The following is a 26,654-nucleotide window of genomic DNA, read 5'->3' on the forward strand; positions in this document are numbered from 1 at the left end:
CCTTATACAAAAATTAATTCAAGATGGATTAAAGACGTAAATGTTAGACCTAAAATCATAAAAACCCTAGAAGAAAACTTAGGCAATACCATTCAGGACATAGGCATGGGCAAGGACTTCATGTCTAAAACACCAAAAGCAATGGCAACAAAAGCCAAAATTGACAAATGGGATCTAATTAAACTAAAGAGCTTCTGCACAGCAAAAGAAACTACCATCAGAGTGAACAGGCAACCTATAGAATGGGAGAAAATTTTTGCAATCTACTCATCTGACAAAGGGCTAATATCCAGAATCTACAAAGAACACAAAAAAATTTACAAGAAAAAAGCAAATAACCCCATCAAAAAGTGAGCGAAGGATATGAACAGATGCTTCTCAAAAGAAGACATTTATGCAGCCAACAGAAACATGAAAAATGCTCATCATCACTGGCCATCAGAGAAATGCAAATCAAAACCACAATGAGATACCATCTCACACCCGTTAGAATAGTGATCATTAAAAAGTAAGGAAACAACAGGTGCTGGAGAGGATGTGGAGAAATAGGAACACTCTTACACTGTTGGTGGGACTGTAAACTAGTTCAACCATTGTGGAAGTCAGTGTGGCGATTCCTCAAGGATCTAGAACTAGAAATACCATTTGACCCAGCCATCCCATTACTGGGTATATACCCAAAGGATTGTAAATCATGCTGCTGTAAAGATGCATGCACATGTATGTTTATTGTGGCACTATTCACAATAGCAAAGACTTGGAACCAACCCAAATGTCCATCAATGATAGACTGGATTAAGAAAATGTGGCACATATACACGATGGAATACTATGCAGCCATAAAAAAGGATGAGTTCATGTCCTTTGTAGGGACATGGATGAAACTGGAAACTATCATTCTCAGAAACTATTACAAGGACAAAAAGCCAAACACCGCATGTTCTCACTCATAGGTGTGAATTGAACAATGAGAACACTTGGACACAGGACGGGGAATATCACACGCCGGGGCCTATTGTGGGGTGGGGGGATGGAGGAGGGATAGCATTAGGAGATATACCTAATGTAAATGACGAGTTAATGGGTGCAGCACACCAACATGAGGCATGTATACATATGTAACAAACCTGCACATTGTGCACATGTACCCTAGAACTTAAAGTATAATTAAATATATATATATATATATTCCTTGTTCTTTAAATTATAAAAGTTGTTTGTTGTTGGGTTTTAGGAGTTTTTATATATTCTGAATATTAATCTCTAATCAGATATATAATTTGCAAATTACTTGGCCTTAAAAAGAAATAAAATTCTGACACATAGTAAAACAGTGATGACCCTTGCAGATATTATGCTAAATGAAATAAACCAATCACAGAAGGATAAATACTATGTGATTCCACTTATATGACGCACCTGAATAGTCCAATTCAGACTATTAAAAAAATAGTGAGTACTGAGGAGGATGCAGAGAAATTGGAATTCTTGTGCACTGTTGGTGGGAATGTAAAATGGTGCAGCAACTGCAGAAGACAGTATGGCGGTGCCTCAAAAAATAAAAAATAGAATTACTGTATGACCCAGCAATTACACTTCTGGGTATACACCCAAAATAACTGAAAGCAGGGTTTTGAAGAGGCATTTATACCCCTATGTTCATAGCATTATTCACAATAGCAAAAACATAGAAGCAATCCAGTGTCCACTGACAAATACATGGATAAACAAAATGTTGTCCGTGCATTTCTTTATTTTTAACCACTCAACATCACTTAAGTATACAGCATATACTTGGATCTTACTTTCTCAGGAAAACTGAAAAAAAAAATTAATGGATGAGTTAAGCTCATTTACATTATCAGTGTGACTGATAATTCATCATGACTCTGTCAAAATATCATAAAATTATGTAGATTGTGTTACATTTGCTATGTTTTTTTTTAGGAAGTAAATATTCCTGTTATTTAAATTATAAAAAAAAACTTGGGTATTTAAGAAAGTTTATATTTTTGTTCTAGTCACCACCTTTGTACTTACAACTTTTTAAATGTCCCTAATCCCCTTTTTTCTTATTACACCACATACTATCTTGTTTTTCAGTTTTTAATTCATATATAATAGTTGCACATATTTACAGGGCACATTTAACATTTCGCTACATGCATACAATGTGTAATGATAAAATCGGGGTAACTGAGATGTCCACCACCTCAATCATTTATCATTTCTTTGGGTTGAGAACATTCCACATCTTCTCTTCTAGTACTTTTGAAATATACAATAAAATATTGTTAACTGTGATCACCCTACTGTGCTGCTAAATGCTAGAACTTATTCCTTCTATCTAACTGTATTTTTGTTCCCATTCACCAATCTCTCTCTATTTCCTTCTCCCCTTTTACCTTCCCAGCCTCTGGTAACCACCATTGCACTCTCTACCTCCATGAGATCAATTTTTTAGCTCCAACATACGAGTGAGAGCATGTGATATTAGGCTCTCTGTGCCTTTCACTTGACCTAATGTCTTTCAGTTCCACCTGTGTTGCTGCAATTGACAGGATTTTGTTTTTTTATGACTGAATAATATTCCATGTGTATGCGTGCCATATTTCCTTTATTCATTTATCCACTGATGGACACTTACATTGATACCATGTTTGGTCTATTGTAAATAGAACTGCAATGGCCATGGGAGTGTAGAGATTTCTGTGATGTACTGATTTGCTTTCTTTTAGACATATACCCATCACATCAGTGGGCTTGCTAGATCATATGGTAGTTCTGTTTTTAGTTGTTGTTTGAGGAACCTCTATACTGCTTTCCATAGTGGCTGAACTAGTTTACACTCCCACCAACAATGTACAAGAATTCCCCCTTGTTCCCCATCCTTGCCAGCATCAGACATTGCCTGTGTTTTTGAAAAGTTATTTTAACTGGGATGAGAAGATATCTCATTGTGGTTTCGATTTGCATTTCCCTGGTGATTAATGCTTTTTACATACCTGTTGGCCACTTGTATGGCTTCTTTTGAGAACGTCAGTTCAGATCTTTTGCCCATTTTTAAATTAGTTTTGTTTTTTTGTTTTTTTGTTTTTTTTGCTATAGAGTTGTTTGAGTTCCTTATATATTCTGATATTCTGGTAACTGATTTCTTGTCAGATGAATAGTTTGCAAATATTTTCTTCCATTCTTTAAGTTGTCTCTTCACCTTTTTGATTTTCATTAGTTGTGTAGGAGCTTTTTAGCTTGATATAATCCTAATTGTCTATTTTTGCTTTTGTTGCCTGTGCTTTTAGGTCTTACTCAAAAAATATTTGCCCAGACAGCTGTTCTAAAGTGTTTTTCTAATGTTTACTTCTAATGTTTTCATAGTTTCAGGTCTTACATTTAAGTCTTTAATCCATTCTGAGTTGATTTTTGTATATGGGTGAGAGATAGGGGTCAAGTTTCATTCTTCTGCATATGAACGTCCAGTTTTCCCAGAACCATTTATTAAGGAGACTATCCTTTTTCAAATGTATGCTCTTAGTGCCTTTGTTGAAAATGAATTGGCTGTAAATGCATAGATTTATTTCTAGATTCCCTATTCTGTCTCCTTGGTCTATGTGTCTGTTTTTAGTGTATTTATTACAGATTTTTGCTTTGTGGTTACCAGGAAACCTAAAAAACACATCCTATAACAAGTTATTTTAAACTGATAACAAATTAACTTTGATCACAAAGAAAAGAAAATAAACAAGCAAAGAACAAACTAAAAATCCCTACACTTTAACTCATTTCCTCCTACATTTTCACCTTTTGTTGTCTCAATTTGTCTTTTTATATTGCCTATCTCTTTAAAAATTATTATTATTTTTTAATAGATTTGCTTTTTCATCTTTATACTAAAGATATGAGTGGTTTGCACACCACAATTGCAGTATTAGAGTGTTCTGAATTTTCCTGTCTGCTGACCTTTATCATTGAGTTTCATACCTTCAGATAATTGCTTGTTGCACATTAGCACTTTTTCTTTCAGATTGAAGACTTCTTTTCAGCCTTTCTTGTAAGATAGGTCTGGGCGTGAATTCTCTCAGCTTTTGTTTGTCTGGGAAAGTATTTCTTTTTCAGGTTTGAAGGATAGCTTTGCTGAGTAGAGCATTCTTGGTTGGAAGAGTTTTTTTTTTCCTTTAGCACTTTAAATATGTCATCCAACTCCCTCTTGGCCTATAAAGTTTCCACTGAGAAGTCTGCTGCCAGATGTATCAGAGCTTCTTTAGATGTTATTTGATTATTTTGTCTTGCTTCTTTTATAATCCTTTCTTTGTCCTTTACATTTGAAAGCTTGATTATTAGATAAATTGGGGTAGCTTTACTTGGGTTGGATATTCCTGGTGATCTTTGATCTTCTTGTACCTCAGTATTCCTATCTTTCTCTAGGTTTGGAAAGGTCTCTGTAATTACTTCTTTGAATAAACTTTCTACTCCTATCTTTTTCTCTACTCCTTCTTTAAGGTTATGACTCCATAGATTTGCCCTTTGTTGATTTCATAAGTGTTCTGCATTCTTTTTTATTTTCCCCTCTGACTGCATATTTTTAAATGGCCTAAGTATTAGTCCCTTTTTGTGTTGCCATAAAGGGATACCTGAGGCTGGGTAATTTATAAAGAAAAGAGGTTTATTTGGCTCACAGTTATGTAGGCTGTACAGGAAGCATGGTGCCAGCATCTGCCTCTGGTTGGGGCCTCAGGGAAATTTTCCTCCTGGCAGAAGGAAAGCGGAGCCAGTGTGTTGTGTGATCAGAGAGGGAGCAAGAGGGAGTGATGGGAGGAGTTCCATGCTCTTGAACAACCAGCTCCTGTGTGAACCAAAAGATCAAGAACTCATTACTGAGGGGAAGGCACCAAGCTGTTCATGAGGGATCCACTCTCATGACCCAAACACCTCCCAATAGGCCCCACGTCTAACACTGGGGATCACATTTCAACATGAGATTTGGAGGGGACAAGCATTCAAACTATATCAGCCTGTATTCAAGCCTGATTCTCCTGCCTGATCAATTCTGTTATTGAGACACTGATGAATTTTTCAGTTTTTAATTATGTTTTTCAGCCCCAGGATTTCTGTTTATTATTGTTATTATTGTTATTATTTCAATCTTTTGTTAAATTAATCTGATAAGTTTCTGAATGGCTTTTCTGTGTCTTTTTTTTTTTTTTTTTTTTTGAGATGTGCTCTCATTCTGTCACTCAGGCTGTAATGCAATGGTATGATCTCAGCTCACTGCAACCTCTGCCTCCCAGATTCAAGCAGTTCTCCTGCCTCAGCCTCCCAAGTATCTGGGATTACAGGCACATGCCACCATGCCCAGATAATTTTTGTATTTTTAGTGGAAATGGGGTTTCACCATGTTGGCCAGGCTGGTCTCGAATTCCTGACGTCAAGTGATCTGCCCATCTTGGCTTCCCAAAGTGCTGGGATTACAGGTGTGAGCCACCACGCCCAACCTTTTCTGTGTCTTATTGAAGTTTTCCTCAAAATAACTATTTTTGTAGAATTCTTGGTCTTAAAGTCACACATCTTCGTTTCTCTAGGGTTGGCTAATGGTGCCTTATTTCATCTATTTGACGGAGTCATATTTTTCTGAATGTTCTTAATGCTTCTGAATGTTCATTGGTGCCTGGGCATTGAAAAGTTAGATATTTATTCCAGTGACCACATGGGCTTTGTTTGTACCCATCCTTCAGAGGACCTTTCATTGATTCAAAGGAGACTGACTGACTGTTGAGTTCCCTAAGCCTGTGGTTACTGCAGCCATTTTTGCACTACACAGCATCCTAAGTCCAGTTACACTGCAAGTCTCTTGCAACCTCCTAGATACCCAGCTCTGATGCAGTTGGGGAAAATCAGGGAGAATTATCTGGGCTCCCAAAGTCCCTCACTCACTTCCCTCCATTTCCCCATAGCAGAAGGAGTCTCTCTCCACACTGAGCTGCCTGGAGTTGGAAGAGGAGTGACACAGGCACTCTTATGGCCGCCACAGCTGGCACCAATGCTGGGTCTCACCCAAAGTCCCACAGCTGCCCAGACAAGCACAGTACCAGAGCTCATCCAAGGTCTGCAGCTGCTACTGCCTAACTGCCATTGATGTTTATTCGAGGTTCAAGGTCACTTTAGTCAGCCAGAGGTGAAGCCAGCCAGGACTCAGGACCATCATACCAGGCTGGTATTATGGTCTTCCAGCCTGGGGTCGGCCTAGAAATGTTGTCTGGGAGTAATAGCCTGGAATCAGGAGCTTCAGGGTTCTTCCCAGTGTGGTTTTGCTGTGGCAGGATTTGTGCTAGGTTCCAATGCAAAGGCCCCTGTACTCTTTTCTCTCCTTCTCCCCAGAAGGAGTCTCACTCTAAGCTATAGTGCCTGGAGTTGAGCGAGTTGTGATGTGGGCACTCCTATGGCCCCTGCATCTGGTGTTAAATTGGGTTGCATCCCAAGCCTTCTGTCTCCCAGACCAGTGCAGCACCACAGGGTTCACCCAAGGACTGTGGTCACTATAGCCCTGCTGGCACTGAAATTTATTTGGGACCTATGGCCACTTTAGGTAACCAGCAGTGAAGTAGGGCAGGACTCAGGTTCATCCTGCAGGGCAGCGATTCTCCTCTGGCCTGGGGTGGGTCTAAATGCTCCCTCTGTGGCCACTGGCCTGGAATCATGGACCACAGAATTCTGCCAGGTGCTGTGTTCCACTGTGGTGAGGCCAGCATTGAGCTCCAATGCAAGGTCCCACACTCACTTCCCTCCCTCTCTGAAGCACACAGATTCTCTCTCTGCACTGTGCTGCTTGGTGTTGGGGCAGGGTGGTGTAGGCAATACTATACTGTCCTTCCTACCTTCTTCAATGTGTCTTTTCTTGTTATTATGCTAAAACTATGTACTATGATCGCTCATCTGATTTTTCAGTTCTTGTGAAGGTGCCTTCTTGCATGCATAGTTGTTCAATTTTATGTTCCTACAGGGGTCAATCGCTGGAGGGTAATATTTAGCTATCTTGCTCCACTTTCTGGATTGTCAGTTGTTGTTGTTGTTGTTGTTACAGACTGTCACTGTCACCTGGGCTGGAGTGCAGTGGCATGATCTCAGCTCACTGCAACCTATACCTCCTGGGTTCAGGAGAGTCCCCTGCCTCAGCCTCCCAAGTAGCTAGGATTATAGGCACCTGTCACCATGCCTGGCTAATTTTTGTGTTTTTAGTAGAGAATGGGTTTCACCATGTTGGCCAGGCTGGTCTCGAACTCCTGACATCAAGGGATCCACCCACCTTGGCCTCTCAAAGTGCTGGGATTACAGGCGTGAGCCACCATGGCCAGCCCCTGATTTGTCAGTTTTTAATGGTGTACTTGAACTATTAATTATTGCCTAATTGATTCAATTAGGCATCAACTTCAATGAGTTTCTATTTTCCTCTTCATCTCCTTTATCACCTCCCATAGTTTAGTTTTATCACCTCTATTTTGTCAATACATATAGCATTTGCATATTAGTTTTCCAGTCTCACCTATGTTTCAATCATTTACATATATGATTATGAGTTGTGTGTGTGTGTGTGTATCTACCTTCACCATCACTATTCTTGTTGAAGTTGTCCAGTTATCTTTTGGTTTGATGAAGCTCATCCTGTAGCAGATTACTTAAGAATGTGCTATGGACACACAAATCTTTAGACTCTTGTATGTTTAAGTTGATGTTTGATGGACACTTAGATGGATATAAAATCCTTGGCTTACACTTTTTTTCATTGAGTTGATAGAAAATGCTGCTTCATTGTTGCCTTGCTTTTTTGTTTGTTTTATCTTTGAAATCTAATGTTTTTACTAGGATACATCTTGGTATTAATTTTCCCAGATATAAAATGGATCCTTTCAAAATTAGACTCACCTATTATTTTTCTATAAAGTTATCTTAATTATAACTTTAAATATTAGTTCTATTCCATAGTTAATGCTGCTGTTGTTTTCTTCAATTACACCAATTATACAGATGTTATTTCTTCTTTGCCTGCCTGTATTATATTTTTCTATTATTTCCTCATTGATGTTTTTTACTTATTTCTTTATCTCATTACATTTTCTTGTTTTTCTGACTTACTTTTCTACCTTTTATTAAGTTTCCATTTAAGTTATATCAGTATTGAAAAATACTGATCCTTTAGTGAATATTTTGATTGCTTTGATATAAGAAAAATAAGTGTATCCTCTGATATTTTTGGTTCTTTTTAATCTTACAGGACCATACATGTTCCCCTTTTGCTACTTTTGTCCTTTGTCATTTGATTTCTAAAAGGAGCCTACTCCTTATTTTTTTTGTCTTTTCTCTTTCCCAGGTGTTATGTATTTTGAAGACTGATACATAAAATTCACATGTGCTTTTTAAGTTCTTTCTCTGTAGCCCTTTCTCTGACCTACCCAGGACCCATATTTAGTATTTTCAGTCTTACAGTGGACTTGCTTATTCTGATAGGGTTTTCAGATCAATGTTAGGCTTTTTCTAGCTCACTTTTCTCACTGTTTTATCTCAACCTGCCATTGCTCATCAATAAATGTTGCATGGAATAGATGTAGGGCAGGAACAGAGATTCTTCACTATAACTTTGAAATTTTTATTCTTTATTTTTTACTTACTGTTATTTTGATATTTGAGTATTTTATAGTTAGGTTATGCCTGAGTGTCTAGTTTTGTGTAATCTTATTTTTCTTTCCTGTTTTTCTGTGTCATTTTTTGAGGAAATATTGGGAGACACAGGCCTAGGCAGCTGCCATAGTCCTTAGTCACATGGAAATCAAATCAAAGGACTGAGAAGATTCAATTTACTTATTTGTGTTTGCCAATGTTGAAAACTATATAAGTTGAAAATCTTTAGAAATTCTAGATAAAACATAATAAACATTTTTAAATGTCTATTATGATCTGACAGCAAAGTAAAGGAAATCTTCAGGGCTAGAAAACCAAGAGAGAATTAAAATCCAGAGCAGTAAGTTACAGATCTAATTGCAGAACAATCCTCAACTGTAATTTTCCCTTATGAAACATAGAAATTTGGTTGTTAGAGTTTATTTGCAGAAGATGAGGCCTAGGGAAGAAAAGTGTTGCAAATGAAATCCCTGAATAATGCTACGACTGCTAACAAGACTACACCCTCAGTAAAAGGATAGTGTAGATAAAAAACCATCTACCAGCACAGGGAAATGGAAATATGTCTGTGTAAGCCTGCACCACATGGGGACTTCAAGTTCTGTGTATTCTGGAATAGCTAATCTGTGAAACCAGCATGATAGGAAGTCTCATCTGGTGACACTCCGGGTCAGAGGACACTTGGAAGAAGCAAATACAAACTTGATGTAAAGAATGATTCCCTTAACTTGGGCCATACAGGATTTTCACAGACAATAGCTCTGCCAAAGGTGAGCTTATAATTCAAAACACAAACTTATGGGAAGCAATACACCATGGGTAATAAGCAGCAGGCAAAATAATAGCATTACTAGACTTCAAGAATTTCAGATAATTGAACAATCTGATAGAGCATTTGACATAAGTATGTTTCAGGTTCTCTACCTCCACTTAGAATGCTGTAAAAAAAAAAAAATGTTACTGTCTAGCCAGGTGCAGTGGTGGGTGCCTATAATTCCAGCTACTTGGGAGGCTGAGGCAGGAGAATCACTTCAACCCAGGAGGCAGAGGTTGCAGTGAGCTGAGATCATGCCATGCCACTGCACTCCAGCCTGGGTGACAAGAGTGAGACTCCATTTAAAAAAAAAAAAAAAAATGCTACGCTACTCTCACCCTAATAATAAAAAGTGGGATCCTCTACAAAACCATGGCTTTCCTTGAGCCCATAAGAACATTCCAGTAGCAGGGTAGTTAAGTAGGCAGAATTCAAAAGAGAGGCAAGCCTACCCAAACAGAGCTGGAACACATGAGCTTTCTCATTTTTGGCCAAGCAGGAGAAAAACAGATCATCACCATACAAGTGGGTAAGAAGTAACCACTGAATTTTTTAATAGCCAAGTGTGGGATATCATATGCATTTGAAAAATCCAGAGGCCCCAGGCACAAGGGGGCTTGCATTCACAAGGTCTTCTCCATAGGTCTCTGTAAGATGCTCACAGGAAGGACTGGGGCACAGCAGGGCCGCAGAGGCATGTAGGGAACGATCACCCACAGCTGGGGACAGACAGGTGACCCCTCCCACTTTCTCAGTAGCTCTGAAGCTATAAAAGCCTCTTGTGGAGGGGCAGCAAAGCCTTTTATTCACAAAGCACAAGCAAAGATCTATGACTTCTGGGGATAGGAGTAAAAGCAAAACTTTTCTGCCTCTAGAAGAAAGATGTTAAACTATCTTGGGGCCAGGGTCCTTCACCATTACTAACAGAGAGCTGTTACCACAGGAAGAGACAAGAAATACCACCCAAGACCAACCACAGTAAAAGGCAAAGTTTGGCTACTGAGAGAAGTGACATGGGTGCTGATCAAACATCACAGATTGCCTGAGAGTGAGGCTGGATAAGGACAAGTGAGAAATCCTCTGCCCATCACAGGCCTAGCAGGGAGTAACCAGTGAAGGGAGTATATCCCCTGAGGGAAGGGAAGAACTGAGAAAGAAACCCGCTCTGTCATGCAAGTGTTCAGGGAAGGCTGAAAGCTAAAGGGAAATAGAAACACTACGAAAGTCTCTGGCCCCCTAGCTCCTACTATGAACACAAGGCAACAGCAGCACACCTCTGGAGGAATTTGATTCTTCGGTGCATTGAAGATGTCAATAGCCACAACTGATTCCAAGCCAGACTTACCTCTCACAAAACTGGCTCAACCCCCATGCTAATGGCATGACAAAAGAAGAGGTGTGCCCATTTTAAGGCATAATACAATTTACGTCAATCTCTACTGTGCTTCAATACATGATGTCTGACATTCAATAAAAAATTACAATACACAAAAGGAAGCAAGAAAAATACCCATTATAAAGTAATAAACAACAGAACCAGACACAGAGATGTCCCAGATGTTGGAACTATCAGACAATGATAACTATGATTACTACGTTAAATAATCTAGTGGAAAATGTGGAAAATATGTATTAAAAGATGAGGAATTTCAGCAGAGATATGGAAATTATAAGAAGAGTCAAATGGAAATACTAGAAATAAAATACATAATATCTTAAATTAAGAATTTCTTCCATGAGCTTATCAGTAGACTGTGCACAGCTAGGAAAAAAAGTCAGCTATCTTGAAAATAGGTCAATAGAAATAAAAACTGAAACATAAAGGGAAAAAAAGAATGAAAAAACACCATATTACCAAAGAGTTATGGGTAAATACTTCATTTCCTCACATACATGTCATTGAAATCACAGAAAGATAAAGAGACAAGAGAGAGCAATATAGAGGGAGAAATCATGGCTGAAAATGCCCAAAAGTAATAAAAGTTATCAAACTACAGATCCAAGTATCTCAGAGAACACCAAGCAGGATACATTTAAACACAGAGACACACACACGCTCTAGGCATATCATATTTAAGTTGAAATTTTAAAAAGAGAGTATTTTGAAGGCAGCTAGAAGGGAGAAAAGAAACACTTTATGTAGAAAAAAACCAAGATAGGAATTACAGCAAACTTCATATCAGAAACTATATAATCTAGAGGACAGTGGAATGACATCTTTAAATGACTGGAAGAAAAAATTGCCATCCCAGAATTCTATTCTCAGAGAAAATATATTTTACATATGAAGACAAAAATAAGGATTATTTCAGACAAAGATAACACATCGTTAGCAGATCTGCAAAGTTAGAAATGTTAAATGGCATTCTCCAGGCCAAAATGTGGATTGTACAAAGAAATAAAAAGTACCGGAAATGGTAAAAATGAAGTAAATATGAAAGACATTTTGGTACTCTTAGTTGAGATCACTTCAAATACAATTGAATCTTCAGAGGAAAAAGAAAGAAAGAAATATGCAAAAGAAAATGTATGTCAACATAGCAAAAAGGAGGGCAACTGGAGGTATGCCATTTAAAGGTTCTCACACTTTACATGAGGTGATAAATTACTATTTAAAGTTAGACTGCAATAAGTTAAAGATAAATATTTGTAAAGCCTAGATGCAACACTAAAGATATTTAAGGTGTGAATAACAAATCAATAGAGGAAGTAAAATGAATATTTAAAAATACCCAATTAATTCAAAGAAGACAAGGGGAAAAAGAAAGAAAGAACAGATAAGGCAAATAGAAAACAGCTAGCAAGTTGGCAGTTTTTAATCCAAAAACATCAATAATTACCTTAAGTCTAAATGTTTTACACCAGGGGTTGTCAAACTATAGGCCAAGTGCCAAATATAAATATAGGAATATAAATCATTCTATTATAAAGACACATGCATGTGTCTGTTCATTGCAGCACTACTCACAATAACAAAGACATGAAATCACCCTAAATGCCAATCATTGAGAGACTGGATAAAGAAAATGTGGTGCATATACACCATGGAATACTATACAGCCATTAAAAAGAATAAGATTATGTCCTTTGCAGGACATGGGATGGAGCTGGAGGCTATAATTTTTAGCAAACTAACACAGGAACAGAAAACCAAATACCGCATATTCTCACTTATAAGTGGAAGCTAAATGATGAGAACACATGGACACATAGAGGGGAACAAAAGGCACTGGGGCCTACTTGAGAGTGGAGAATGGGAGGAGGGAGAGGATCAGGAAAAATAACTAATAGGGACTAGGCTTAATTGCTGGGTGATGAAATAATCTGTACAACAAACCTGGTAACACACTTTAAAACTTGGAGAAAATAAATGTTTTTCTAGAAAACTTTAGGAAAAAACAGAAGAAAAAAGAAAATTGAAGTGGCTATGTTACTATCAGACAAAGTTGACTTCTAAACAACATTATCAAAGATAAAAGGAAAACTAGATCATTTAGAAGGGTCAGTTTCTTAGGAAAACACACAATAATCTCATATATCTATGCACTCCACCGCAGAGCTTCAAAACAAGTATGAAGCCAACCCTGATAGAAATCAAAGTAAAAGCAGACAAATCTATAGGTATATTTGGAAACTTTAGCACTCTTTTTCAGTAATTGATAAAAGAAATAGACAGAATAAGGACATAAAAGGCCAAAACAACATTTTTAGCCAAATTACTCAAATTGACCTTTTATAGAACACAATCCACCCAGCAACAGAAGAATGCATATCTTTACAAATGCTCTTGGAACATTCACCAACGTCCACCATATTTTTTACCACAAAACAAACTTCAACAAGTCTAAAATAATTAAAATCATGCAAAGTATGTTATCTGCACACAACAGAAATAAACCAGAAATCAATAATAGAAAATGAGTGGGGAAATCCTCCAAATATTTGCAAATTATGCAACACACTTCTCAACAACCCAATGTGCAAAGAAGTCACAAGGGAAATTCAAAAATGTTTAACCCTTTTCCCATTTAGAAAAATGAAGTGCAGCTCACTGCCAGTGCTCATTTGCTTTTTACATAAACATGCTGTTTAAGGCAGAAGCAAATCTGACTGATTTTCAATGTGAAGATAGAATAGAAAAAGCGTTCTTGGAGTTAAGCAGAACTAACATCAGAATCGTCTGAATCATCAGAATTGTCTGTTTCAGAAAAATCAGATTCATTGAACAAATCTTTGGCCAACAACGGTTCGAGAACAATGTTAACATTACACATAGGAATGCTACATTTTCTAAGATTTTACATTTTCAGCAACTGAGAATTACTATATTTTGTAAATGGAAATACCTCTACTAAACAAAGAATGCTATAAATAGAATGATGGCTTGTGTTTCCAAAGTCGATATACTCGAGCAATCCAAAATTTAAAAGTGAGGTATTTCATGGCAAAGGTATCTTGGGGTAAATGCTGCTGCCACAAGTACCATTGGCAAGTATTCTCGGGGCAAATGGGAAAGGGTTAATTAAATGAAAAGGAAAACACAACATGTCAAAAGTTGTGGGATGCAACTGAAGCAGCGCTCAAATGGAAATTTATAGCATTAAATGCTTATGCTAAAATAAACATGTTTAAAATTATTCATGGCATAGAAATGGAATTGAGAACAGAAAATATCAAGACACTGTGAAAAACAGGCAAAGTTGTCAAATACCAAAAAAGAACTAGGAGAAATGGAAACAAAAGAGTCATTAAAATTCAAGATGAAGTGATGAGTGGAACAGCAGATCTGTCATAATTGGAAAAAAAGTAAATTGGAAGGTGAACCTGAGACATTACACAAGTTTAGCATATAGAGCTATAAAACCAGAGACCAGGAAACATAAAAGGTAAGAACCAACATCCCACTGGAGGGAACGGAGAGTGAGCGAGGGGCAGTGTTTGAAGGAATGATTGATGATCAAGGCTATCCCCATATCAGTGAAGAACATAATCCTCAGATTCAGGAATCACAGTACGTTCTAAAGGAAGAGAAATAGAAATGAAATTAGACATATCACTTGTAGAGCTGCAGAACTCCAAAATCCAAGAGACGATCTGGCAATCAACCTGAAACAAGTTGAGATTTCTAAAACAGAACGATTAGGCTGTAAATGGTTATGTCCACAGAAAACAATAGAGGTCAAAAGACAGCAAATCATATCTTCAAAAGATTTTTTTAAAAGCATGGCTATCAACCTAGAATTCCATACCCAGCTGAAGTATCTGCCAGTGAGAGCAAAATAGACTTTGCTGGAAAAGGCCAAGTGTTTCGCATTGAGAGAACTTCGTTTTAAAGAAAACGTCATGAAGCATTTGAGGCAGGAGAAGCAAGATGCAGGAGGCAGGGGTGAACAAAAGCCTGATAAATACGGGGTGAATCCGAACAAGGACCCCCCTGGGTGAGGCGGAGCAGCCCCTACCCGCCCGCAGGCACCGCACGTGACCAGCACTGCTCTTCCCTGTCTCCACCAGCGTCTCTGCTGCCCTCCAAAGAGCCTAGGTGCATCCGTGGTGATGCTGCGTTGGGAGCATGAAGATTCCCTTGTCACCGCCGTCATTTCAATTCTGCGTTTAGCCCTCTCATCACACTGAAGCGGAGCTTCTGCTTCTTACCCAGTCACGGCTTCCCTGCAGCAGTCTGTGGACTTCAGGATGTGTCAGGAATGAGGGCTGGCCCGGGCCAGGGAGGATCTGGATGATCTACTAGAATGAGCTGTTTCTCTGATGAGAACAGAATGACAGAAGTTCACATATAGACAATGGCATTGTGTTGGGGGCTTGGTCCTTTTCATTAAAAGAAAAATCCATCCTGAAATTCAAACCCTGCTTCCATAGCACGGGGTTAAAGAAATGGAGTCTGAATCTTACAAAGTGCCTCCTCTGGGACCTTCTACTGCCAATTATTGCTTTGCTTCCTCTCACCTCCTCCTCCAGCCTGAGTCATGCCTTTTAATTTTTACCAAAAGCCAAATGGAAGTGTCCAGGCAGCTCCTGATTTAGCTCAGCTCCTAAGATGACAGGAACGCAAGAGGCAGGGCCGGGGGCTTGGTCTCCTGGGCTGGCAGCTCTCTGTTCGTGCTGTCTCAGTACCTGCTGCTCTGAGCTGCAGGTAGTTCTCGGTACGTCCATATCCCCCCGTGGGAACAAGGCTTCCTGAATGAGACAGTGCACCCTCCATGCCGACCCTAGCACCTTGCCTTGAGTAGATGTTTGTTGAATGAATGAATGAATGAATGAATGAATGAATGAATGAATGCATAGACACTGAGGAGAACGTGAAACCTTGACCCTTATTTGAGCAGAGGACTGGAGAAGATGCTTCTGTGAGAATGTAAAGGAAAAACCCCCTGGATTCATTAACATGGAAGAAAGGTAAATCCCACAAAGTCCTAGCGACCTTACCAGCAACTCAGATGCAACCTGACAGGGTAGCCATGCGCCACGGTGGCGTGGGCGCCCGGATCCAAGAGAACATTGCAATAGAAACAGATGCGAGTCAGAGGGCATGAGTTGAAAAAAAAGTTGAAGAAAAGATGGGGAAAACCATTTCTCCATGTTTACTGATGGCACATGACAAGGATAAATTGTCTGAAACAGAAAAGATAGACGATGAAGCCGATACAACTGGAAGGAAACATGCCTTCTCCCTGGTGGTTAGGAAATGGGATGGCTTCCCCTCAGCTCGGCCCGGCTGCTGTCCCCTCAGCTCGGCCTGGCCGCTGGAGCCAAGGTAGGGAGTGCCCTGACTCTGCTCCCAGTTTTCAGGCAGCGCAAGGCCACCCAGGATGGGCCATAAAGTCCATTTATTCGATTGGCACCAACATTTGAAAAAGAAGAACAGAATAAAGACAGAGTGTAAGTATGAAACTGTTTTGTTTTCACCAAGGGTGGAGGCAGAGAGAGAGAAGACAGAGAGAGACGGGGAGACAAAGAAGATGTGTGAGAGAGAGAGAGCTCTCACAACGTAACATGATTTTTTTGTGCCCTGGTTGAGAGCTAAAGAACAGGATGGTGCAGCTCTGGGGGACACATTGTCTCTGCAAGTCTCTGAGGTCTGGGAGATGCAAAGCACCCCCTGCCTCCCCACCCCCCGTGGCACTAGAGGCTGGGCCCACATCACAGGTCCTAGGCTGGACAGCACCAGCGTTCCACCTGCCAGGAGGCTGGTCCAGGATCCCCAGGGAACTGATTTGATTTCAGCATTGTATCCTTAACAAACAGTAGCCCCATGCAGGCACATGTCACTACGTTCAGTCACTATGTTTAGTCACTGCTGGTTCCCTGGGGCTGCCATACAAAGTACTTAAATGGAAATGTATAGCATTAAATGCTTGTATTGAGTTAATTTGCATATATGGTGAGGTTATTATTGTTTTGGTTTGATTTCGTTTGGTTTGGATTTTTGCATATTCACATCCAATTGTTCCAACATCATTTGCTAAAAAATTCAACTTTCTCTCTTGAGTTGCCTTAGCATATTTGTCGAAAATCAGTTCATCATATATATGCAAGTCTGTTTCTGGACTTTTTATTTTGTTTTATTGATGTAAGACCTGTTCTTCCTCATTGCCCATTTCATTGTCTTGGTTACTGTATGTTGATCACAGCTTTGAATTTTCCAACTTTGTTCTTGATTTTCAAAATCAATCTGGCTATTCTAGTGCCTTTATCTTTCTGTATAAATTTAAGAAACAGCTTATTAATGTGTACAAAAAATTCTTCTAGGATTTTAATTTGGATTGCTACAAATCTATAGATCAATTTGGTAAGATCTGCCATCTTAACAATTTCCAGTCTTCCTACCTATGAGCAACCCCATTTATTTAGATCTTTGCTTTCTTTCACGTTTTGTAGTTTTTAGCATAAAGATATTGCATATATTTTATTAGGTTTATACATAAGTGTTTAGTAGTTACTGATATTATTATAAATGACACTTTTTAAAATTCAATATCTAGTTATTCATTTTTAGTATATATAGAAATATTATTGCTTTTGTATATTGACTTTATAACCCATAACCTTACTAAACTCACTCTTTAGTTCCAGTAGCATTTTTGTAGATTCTTTTGGATTTTCTACGTAGAGGATCATATCACCTGGGAACCGTTTGTTCTTCCTTTCCAACATATATGCCTTTTGTTTCTTTTTCTTGCCCTGCATCACTAGTTCGGATCTCCAGTGCAATGTTGAATGTTGAATAGGAGCGATAAGCACAGACATTCTTTCACAAGAGTGAAAGCATTCGGTCATTTGCTAGGAAGGGTGATGTTAGCTGCAGGGATTTTTTATACATTCCTTTTGTTGGGTTGAAGAAGTTGCCTTCCATTCCTAGTTTGCTGAGAGTTTTGTTCATGAATGGAGTTTGAATTCTGAGAAAAGCTTTTTCTGAATCTCTTCTGAGCATAGCAAATATTTTTTGTACAAAGTCAGACAGTAAATCTTTCAGTCTTTGAGGGCAATGTGGGCTCTGTTCCTCGACCTTGCCATGGGACCACAAAAGCAGCGTGAACAGTGTATGAAAGAATGAGCATGGCTTTGTCCAAGGCAGCTTTATTCACTAAACCAGGTGCGTCCACAGTTGACCATCAGCCGCAGCTTGCAGCCCTGCATCTGTTGGGATGGTCACTTGGTTTTACTTTATTCTGTTGATGAGGAGAATCACATGTGATTGATTTTTGACCCACTTGGTCATTATATTGTTGGATTTAATTTGCTAAAATTTAGTTCAGAATTTTTGCATCTGTATCCCTGGGGGACACTGGTCTGTGGTTTGTTGGGTTTTTAATGCTTTTCTCTAGCTTTGGTTTTAAGGTAATAATGGTTTCATAGAAATGGGTTGGGAAGTAGTCTCTCTTCTTGAATTTTCTAGATACATTCATATGAAATGAATATTATTTCTACCCAAAATGTTTGATAGCATTTATCAGTGAAGACATCTGGGCCTATATTTTCTTTATGGAAGGGTTTTAACTACAATCTTAATTTATTTAATAGATAAAGAGCTATTTTGTGTATTTATTTCTTATTTAATAAGCTTTGATAATTTGGGTCCTTATGGGAACTTTCTCATTTCACCTAAGTTGGCAAAGTTACTGGCAAAAGTTGTTCACAATAGTTTTTTTTTATTCATTTTCAGTGTCTGCAGGAACTGTAGTGATAGCAATTCTCTAGTAATTTGTATCTTTCTAAAAATCCTATCAGTCTGATTTGAGGTTCATCCATTTTATTGATCTGCTCAGAGAACCAGGTTTTTTGTTTCATTTTCCTCTATTGATTTTGTTTTTAATTATAGTGATTTCTTCTCTTAACATTATTTTCTTTCCTCTGCTTATTGTAAATTTTATTTCCCCTTTTTTCTAACTTTTTGATGTGAATACTTAGATCATGGGTTTGAGACTTCTCATGTTTTTTAATAGAAATGTTTAGTGATTTCCTCTAAGTATCACTTTTATCTCATCCCATAAATTCCAATATGTTGTGTTTTTATTTTCATCCAGTTCAAAATACTTTATCATTCACCTTTTAAATGTCTTCTTTGATGCATAGGTTGTTTAGAAATGTGCTATTTAGGCTAGGCATGGTGGCTCACACCTGTAATCCCAGCACTTTGGGAGGCCGAGGCAGATGGATTACTTGAGGTCAGGAGTTTGAGACCAGCCTGACCAAAACGATGAAACCCCATCTCTTCTAAAAATACAAAAATTAGCTGGGCTTGGTGGTGGGCACCAGTAATCCCAGCTACATGGGAGGCTGAGGCAGGAGAATCACTTGACCCCAGACAGCAGAAGTCACAGTGAGCCGAGATCATGCCACTGCACTCCAGTCTGGGTGACAGAGCAAGACTCCATCTCAAAAAATAAAAAAAAAACCCAACAAAAAAAAAGAAGTGTGCTATTTAGTTTCAAATATTTGGAGGTTTTTTCCAGATACCATAATTTTATTGATTTATAATTTAATTTATTTTGGTCAGAAAACATATGTTATATGGCATGATTACTAAATGAATTTTAAAACTTTAACTATAGCCCAGAATATAGTGTGCCTTAGCAAATATTCCAAGTGTTCCTGAAAAGTATGTGTATTATACTGTTAAGAGGTGGACTGTTCTATAAATGTCAATTAGATCAAGTATGCTAAGTAGACTCATTCAACTCTTCTATATCCTTATTAAATTTCAATCTACTTGTTCACTTGATTATTGAGAAAGCACTGTTGAAATCTCAAACCATAATTGTGGATGTGTTCATTACTCCTTTTAGTTCTAGCAGTGTTTCCTTCATGTGCTTTGAAGCTCTCTTATTTGGTGTATAAACCTGTAGGATTGTTATGTTTTCTTGGTGAGTTATCCCTGCAACATGACTCTTGGCCAGGTGCAGTGGCTGGTGCCTGTAATCCTAACACTTTGGGAGTCTGAGGCAACAGGATCACTTGAGCCCAGGAGTTCAAGACCAGCCTGGGCAACATAGCAAGACCTCATCTCTACAAAAAATAAAATATTAACTTGGTGTTGTGACACACACCTGTAGTTTCAGCTACTCAGGAGGCTGAGGTAGGAGGATTGCTTTAGCCCAGGAGGTCATGACTGCAGTGAGCCAAGATGGTGCCACTGCACTCCAGCCTGGGTAACAAAGTAAGACCCCATCTAAAAAAAAAAAAAAAAAAGAAATGACTCTTTTATTCCTAGTAATATTATTTGTCCCTAAATATACTTTGAGATTTAAGTAACTATTTTACCTTTCTTTTGATTGGTATTAGCATGTCATATCTTTGTCTATCATTTTACTTTTAACCCATTTGTGTCTTTAGGGGGATTTCTTATAGACAGCATATGGTTGGCTCTTGCTTTTTTATCTAATCTGACATTCTATGCTTCTTGAACATATGGTATATAGTATTATAAAAACATTTTTAATACTTTTGCTTTCTAATTCTACTCTCATGTGTCATTTCTGGGTCAATTTTGATTAATTTTTCTTCTCATTGTAGATGATATTTTATTGCTTATTCACATACCTGGTCATTTTTGTTTGAATGCCAGACATTGTGAATCTTACTTCATTATGTGTTGGATAGTCTTGTATTTTTAAAACTAGTATTGAGCCTGTTCTTTTACCCAGTTAAGTTACTTTAAAGCAGTTTGGTCCTTTTGAGGCTTACTTTTATGCTATATTAGATGGGACCAAGCAGCATTTATTCTAAGTCTACTATTCCCCACTACTGAGGCAATGTAACTCTGTGTACTCAATGTCCTGTGTATTATGAGGGTTTTTTAAAATGTTTTCTGACAGGAACCCCACTTATTTCTGGCCTGTGTGAGCTCTGGAAATTGTTCTGCCTGTTCAGTTGTGTGGTCCTTTTTCCATCCTTGAGTAGTTTTCTTACAGCCATTCAATGGCCAGTAATCAGCTAAAGGCTCGAGTCATCCCTTGCATCTCTCTCTCTCTCTCTCTCTCTCTTTCTCTGTGTGTGTGTGTGTGTGTGTGTGTGTGTGTGTGTGTGTGTGTCTCACTCTGTCCTTTGAACTCTAGCTACTTTGACCTCTCCAAACCCCTCAGTATATTGAGATCACTGGGCTCTGCCTAAGTTCTCACTCCTAATACTGCCCTGGAAACTCTCCAGGCAGTGCCTGAAGCAAGCATAGGGCTGCATTCAGCTACTTTCCATCTCTCAGGGGATCACTGGTCTTTGCTGATTATTCTCTGATATATGGGAAATCACTGTTTCATATATTTTTTCTTGTTTTTTAATTAAATTGGGAGGATAAATCTAGTCCTTGTTACTCCATCCTTTCCAGACATTAAAAATTCAAATACTAGATTTTTACCTATGTGGTTCCATTGAGAATCCTGGAACTGTGAAAACCTCTGCATTTCAACTCTGGAAGGAAAAGCAAGGACTGGGGTGATGGCCCCTGGGTTCTCCCAGCTCAGCCGCATACAGCCTCAGTGCCCTTAGGAAGATGCTTTGCCTCACTGGGGCCTCATCTACACATGAAGACTAAGTATTACCCACGGGCTTCACCAGGTGCCCTGTAGTCGAATGAAACCACACATACGTAGGGAAAGGGGAAATGTTAGCATCATATACACTTCCCTGGGACTCCCAAGGGCTAGAGATTACACTCTACAAATAAACAAACTAAAGATAAAATGTTTTGTATTAAATGATGAATTATATATGTTTCCACAAATAGCTAACCTGAATTATCTGCCAAAATTTTCTAAGGAATCTTCTCTAAAAAAACTGTGTGAATTCATTTTGAGTATGAAATTGGCAGCAATCTCTCTGGTGTAGGTTATCCCTGGAAAGATACACAGGAAAGTGGGTCACAGTTGTGGCCTCCAGGAGGAAACTGGTAGTGAGGGCCAAACACTGGAAACAGCCCAGGAAAATGGGTCACAGTTGTGGCCTCCAGGAGGAAACTGGTAGTGAGGGCCAAACACTGGAAACAGCCCAGGAAAATGGGTCACAGTTGTGGCCTCCAGGAGGAAACTGGTAGTGAGGACCAACCACTGGAAACAGCCTGATGTTTCACTGAACGTCTTTTCTAAAACTTAAAAATTGTTCCATGGGCTTGTGTCCTTATTAAACATATAAACTGAGCACCTAAGAATAATTTGGATAAATGTTTTTAAAGCCTGAAGCAGCCTTTAAGGATGCCTGCAGCCTTTAATGAATGTTTGCAAATCCACATTCCTCTTAATGTAAAATGGATTAAGAGGAAAATAGATCTGCAACTATCTTCTCTTCCTTGTTGCTAGAAAACCCAACTTCCCCATGTAATCTGTAACTTCTGGGAGTAGGAAAAGTTTCATGGTTCATAATATCATTCCTGACATACTGACTGTGCCTAAACTTCAGTTTAAGACTTTGGGACCTGGTAAAATCTAAGTATCCCATAGGACATATATAAATTCATGTCATAATCATTCATTTCCTGTAACATTAATGTCAACAAGAGACTCATTTACTCAGCAATACCTGCTGAGCCTGCTAGGTGCTCGGCAGATATATGAGGGATTCTTGTTTCCAAGAAATGAGACTGAGGGGTCAGGCCAGTCAACAGTAGTCATTATTCATGCGTTCACAAAATGCAGACGTACCAAACCATATCTTTAAGGATTCCAGGTTGCACCTGCACAGAGTTTTGGGAGAACTAAAGAGAGGTGGGTCCTCCTGGTGTGCTTTGAGAGTAAGAAAAGTAAATAAAGGAAGAGGATTAGGGTTGTCTGTAGGGTGCCCCCCACTAGGAAAGGTGCCTCCCAGGCTGGGGGCTGTTCCAAAGGGAGCCAGCCCCCCACCCAACAGCTGCAGCAGCCAGGACCGGTTTGGGGGGACTTGGAGCCGCTCCTGAACTGATGTCGCCTCACACTGCCTGCACCTCTTCCTGAGCAGCGGGGACCACACAGCATAGTTATTGGTAGAAAGGGCTGGACAGGAAGAGAGGTGGGGGAAATTCAGTGTCTATAAAACCTGTGTCCGGGTCCAAGGACCACGGCTCAAGTGACCATGAGTGTCAGATCCACAGACGGGAGCCCTGCTCACCACCAGCAGTGGGGAGCCCTTAGGACTCGGAGTGGACAGAATACTTTTATGCTGGTGTCTCCTAAGAGTGTAAAGAGAAAACGCAGAGAAAGCATAAAGTTGTAGGACTCCACTCATTGCTTGGGCACCAAGCCACACTTTCTGGGGCTTGCTGGAGGAAATGTTTTTGATGGCCTCGCCTGAGGCTGTGTCTCGAGAAGCCGCGGCACCTCACCTGGGTTGCTCTGTGCGTGGGGGCTGCTTTGCTCAGCGCTTACGGCTCCCTGAAGTTAAAGGAAAAGTGGAATCATGCCTTAATTATTTACAAAGTGTGATCATTGTACTTATTGTTTTCCCCACAGAAAAGAATTCAAAGAACACTCAGTATGAAAATCTATCCATTCTGGACAAAATCCTTCAAAATATTGGAAGATCTTCAGGTAGATTGGAAATAATAGATAAGTGTCTTCTTGTTTGGGGATTCTTTTTCCTGCTCAAGGGACAGGTGTGTCTCCAAGCAGCTCCAGGGAGAGCAGGTGAGCCCAGCCCCCAGGTGGACCGACCTGAGCTCCACAGAAGCCCCTCTCCGACTGTTGATGTGTGGACACCTGACCGGACAAGTCCAATTCAAGGAGTCGAGGCCCGTGTCAATGAGGGAGTGCTCTCCCTTTTCAGCTGAATGGAGCAGGGGACCAGTCCCCCTTTTCCCAAGAATAATCAGGACTCACAAGGCTGCCGCCACCCACCCACACAAGAGTCCCAACCACGTGGTGACGGGAGCCTGCTCCCCCATGACAGGCCCAGGAAGGGCCCCCACACCCCTCTCAGGAGGCCCCCCACCCTCTCGTGGGGTGGGGACCCCCAGGCTAGCCCTTCTCCACTCCCTGTTCACACAGCTCCACCACTGTCCGCCTGCTAAGAGTTGGCCATGCAGATCCTGTGGCTTCTGCCCCTGGCCCCAGGCTTCTCCTCGGAGCTTTCCAGAACACCTGGGAGCCAGTCCTGGGTGAGGCTGACAGCCCTCCTGTCCTCCTGGTATCCCTGAGTCACATGGCAGCCCAGTGTGCCCAGACCCTTCCCCCATACCCTGCAGCACATGCCCGTCCACGCAGCCTGAGACCCTCCATCTGGAGCGTGTCACACCATGAATCCGGAGCTGCTGTCTGTGAACGCCAAAGACTTTGGCAAACGAGCCATTGCTGAGCCACACGGCTGGCTTTTCATAGCCCGAGCACAGAGCCAGACGTTGAGACCCTGTCGCCTTCACTCACCTCCACTGGTGCTTCCCAAGCACCCACCACGTGCCAGGCACTGTCCTAGGCTCTGGGTTTTCTCACATAAAACAGAGAGCCCTGCCTGGGAGCTCACCCACTAGAGGACGGTTAGGTGGGCCTCCGTGTCCCCTCTTAAACCATGGGGGTTCTGAATTTTCCATCCAGCCTGTCGGCTGCTGCTCCCAGCCCCTCACTGTCCACAAGCGTGGGAAGCCGGCCAGCTCGTCCTTTGTTAAAATGCCGAAGAGGACGGTCCCGGGAAGCGTCTCTGGAGACCTCCCTGCTACACGAGTTGTCATCGAGCACAGGCCAGGAGCTTCTCTGAAGTGGGGACCCCAGGCCCCCCATGTTCAGACTTTGCCAGGCCAGTGTCAGTCCCGGGACCACAAAACCCCAGGCCACAAGGTCTGCTCGTGCCCCCAGCAGCAGGGACCAGGCCAACACACGCAGTGTAGAAAGGGCAGTGAGCGGTCGTTCAAGCTACGGCCAATTTCCCAGACTGTGCTGCTGTCCAGGACAATCTCTGCTGCTTTAGATACAATTTCATGATTGACCTTGTCAAGGTTCCAGTTCCCTGGGACCTGACTGTTCTGCAGGGAGAACCACAAATTCTCCTATAACACAGACAGCAAAAGACAGGGGCCTCTGCACTGATGAAGCTCCTGTACGTCACCAGCACCTCTAGGTGTGGCCGTCGGCAACAGAAGCCCCGGAGGTGACAGTGGGGACTTCCAGAGCCCTGGCAATGTTGGACAGTGAAGAACCAGGAGTCCCCAGCCTCCTGGTACTGACATCCCGGGAATGAGATCCACAGCCGGCAGCCGTGAGGGGAGGACAAGGAGGATCAGCCCAGCTCCGCCAAGCTCGGAGTTGTTGATGGGTTTTGAGGGAGAATGTGGGGGAAATGACACTGGACAGGGTGGCCCCGCGGGAGAGCTAAAGGCAGCCTGACGCAGCCAGCGCCCCCTCCGTCCTCCTGCCCCGGACACATCCACGGGGCTCTCCCCTCCCTCAACTGAGAGCTCGGTTCCTCCTGTCCCCTGGTGTCCCTCGATCCTGCTGGTGCCCCCATCTCACTCACACCACACACTGCCAGGCTCAAAACCTCCTCTTTCCACACAGGAAACATTTTCCATAAAGAGCAGCAGAGGACCAGTGCACAGAGGAGGAGCCAAGGCAGTCAATGAGGCTGCAGCCCCAGAGCCCCTGCGCAGGAGACGAGCCTGCTAGAACCCCCACCCACCAGCCTCCGGAACAGGGCACTTGTGTGCACATGCCCACATTCTCTGAACCATTCCGCATAAAGGAAAATCGTTTATTCACACAATCCCAATTGGAGTTGGTTTATTTAAGTGTTAAGCCAGAGCGTATGTGGGATTTGGGTTTTTTTTAAAAGAAAAGAAAACAAGAAACAAAAAAACATATCGAACCTGGAAATAAGAGCATCAGAATATTCTGTCTACAAATAACATAATCTCAGAGCTCATAAAGAATTCGTCCACGAGGAACAGAGACTACGAAGGCCTGAGAGTCTCTTCCCTGCTGCCATGCCTTGCAAAACACACATGCACACATATAACACATGCGCACACACATAACATATGTGCACACATATAACGCATGCATACACACACAACACATGCATACACAACACACATGCACATACAACATGTACACACATACATGCATGTGTATGCATAAAACACATGTGACATGCACACACATGCAACGTACATGCACATCCAACATGTACACATGCAACATGTGCACACATGCAATCCACGTGCATACAATACACGCACACATGCAACACACACATGCAACATGCACACACATACAACACGCACGCACATGAAGCCTCATTGCATTGGAATGTTTGCCGAGCTTGGGAATGCTGGCTGGGACTGTGTGTTGTGGAAGGTGAAGGTTTGCTCCAGGTGGTGTGTGTGACCTACAGCATTACCTGGGGGTAGGGGCTGGGGATGACCAGGACACATCTTGGGCAACTTTTCTTATCCAAACTGATTCTGACTGTGGACGGGCTGCAACCTCTGCTGGACTCATTGAGGTGACCCATCTGGAAAGATTTAGGACAAAATATGATTTTTCCATTTCTCTAGAAAGGCAGCCAGGCTTGGAGAAGCTCATGGATCGCGTTTGAGAACAATCCTGGAGAGACGACTTCCATGCCCTTTGCACAGTTTAGCAGTGGATTGGTGTCCTTTCTATTAATAACACCATTTTCAAAGGCAGCTGGAAACGGAAGCAGACAATGCCATTGTACTTGTAGCTGCTGGCTGTTCTCTCTTCCTAAGAGATGCAAACGTCCTATG

General features: G+C 40.9%; 1 protein-coding gene across 3 annotated transcripts in view; it reads left to right on the forward strand.

Annotated features, from left to right (window-relative positions):
• The window catches only part of SPACA7 (sperm acrosome associated 7), a 58,687-nt gene extending 33,039 nt beyond the window's left edge, over positions 1–25,648 (forward strand). For all 3 annotated transcript variants that reach the window (XM_002824440.6, XM_054529269.2, XM_054529271.2), the window contains 2 exons: positions 23,410–23,487; positions 25,444–25,648. In XM_002824440.6, the coding sequence (XP_002824486.3) occupies positions 23,410–23,487; positions 25,444–25,508 (143 nt within the window). In that variant the 3' untranslated portion in view covers positions 25,509–25,648. The remainder of the gene's footprint in view (positions 1–23,409; positions 23,488–25,443) is intronic.
• Positions 25,649–26,654: the final 1,006 nt, after the last annotated feature.

Source organism: Pongo abelii, chromosome 14 (genome assembly GCF_028885655.2).
Source record: "Pongo abelii isolate AG06213 chromosome 14, NHGRI_mPonAbe1-v2.0_pri, whole genome shotgun sequence".
Taxonomy (NCBI): Eukaryota; Metazoa; Chordata; class Mammalia; order Primates; family Hominidae; genus Pongo; species Pongo abelii.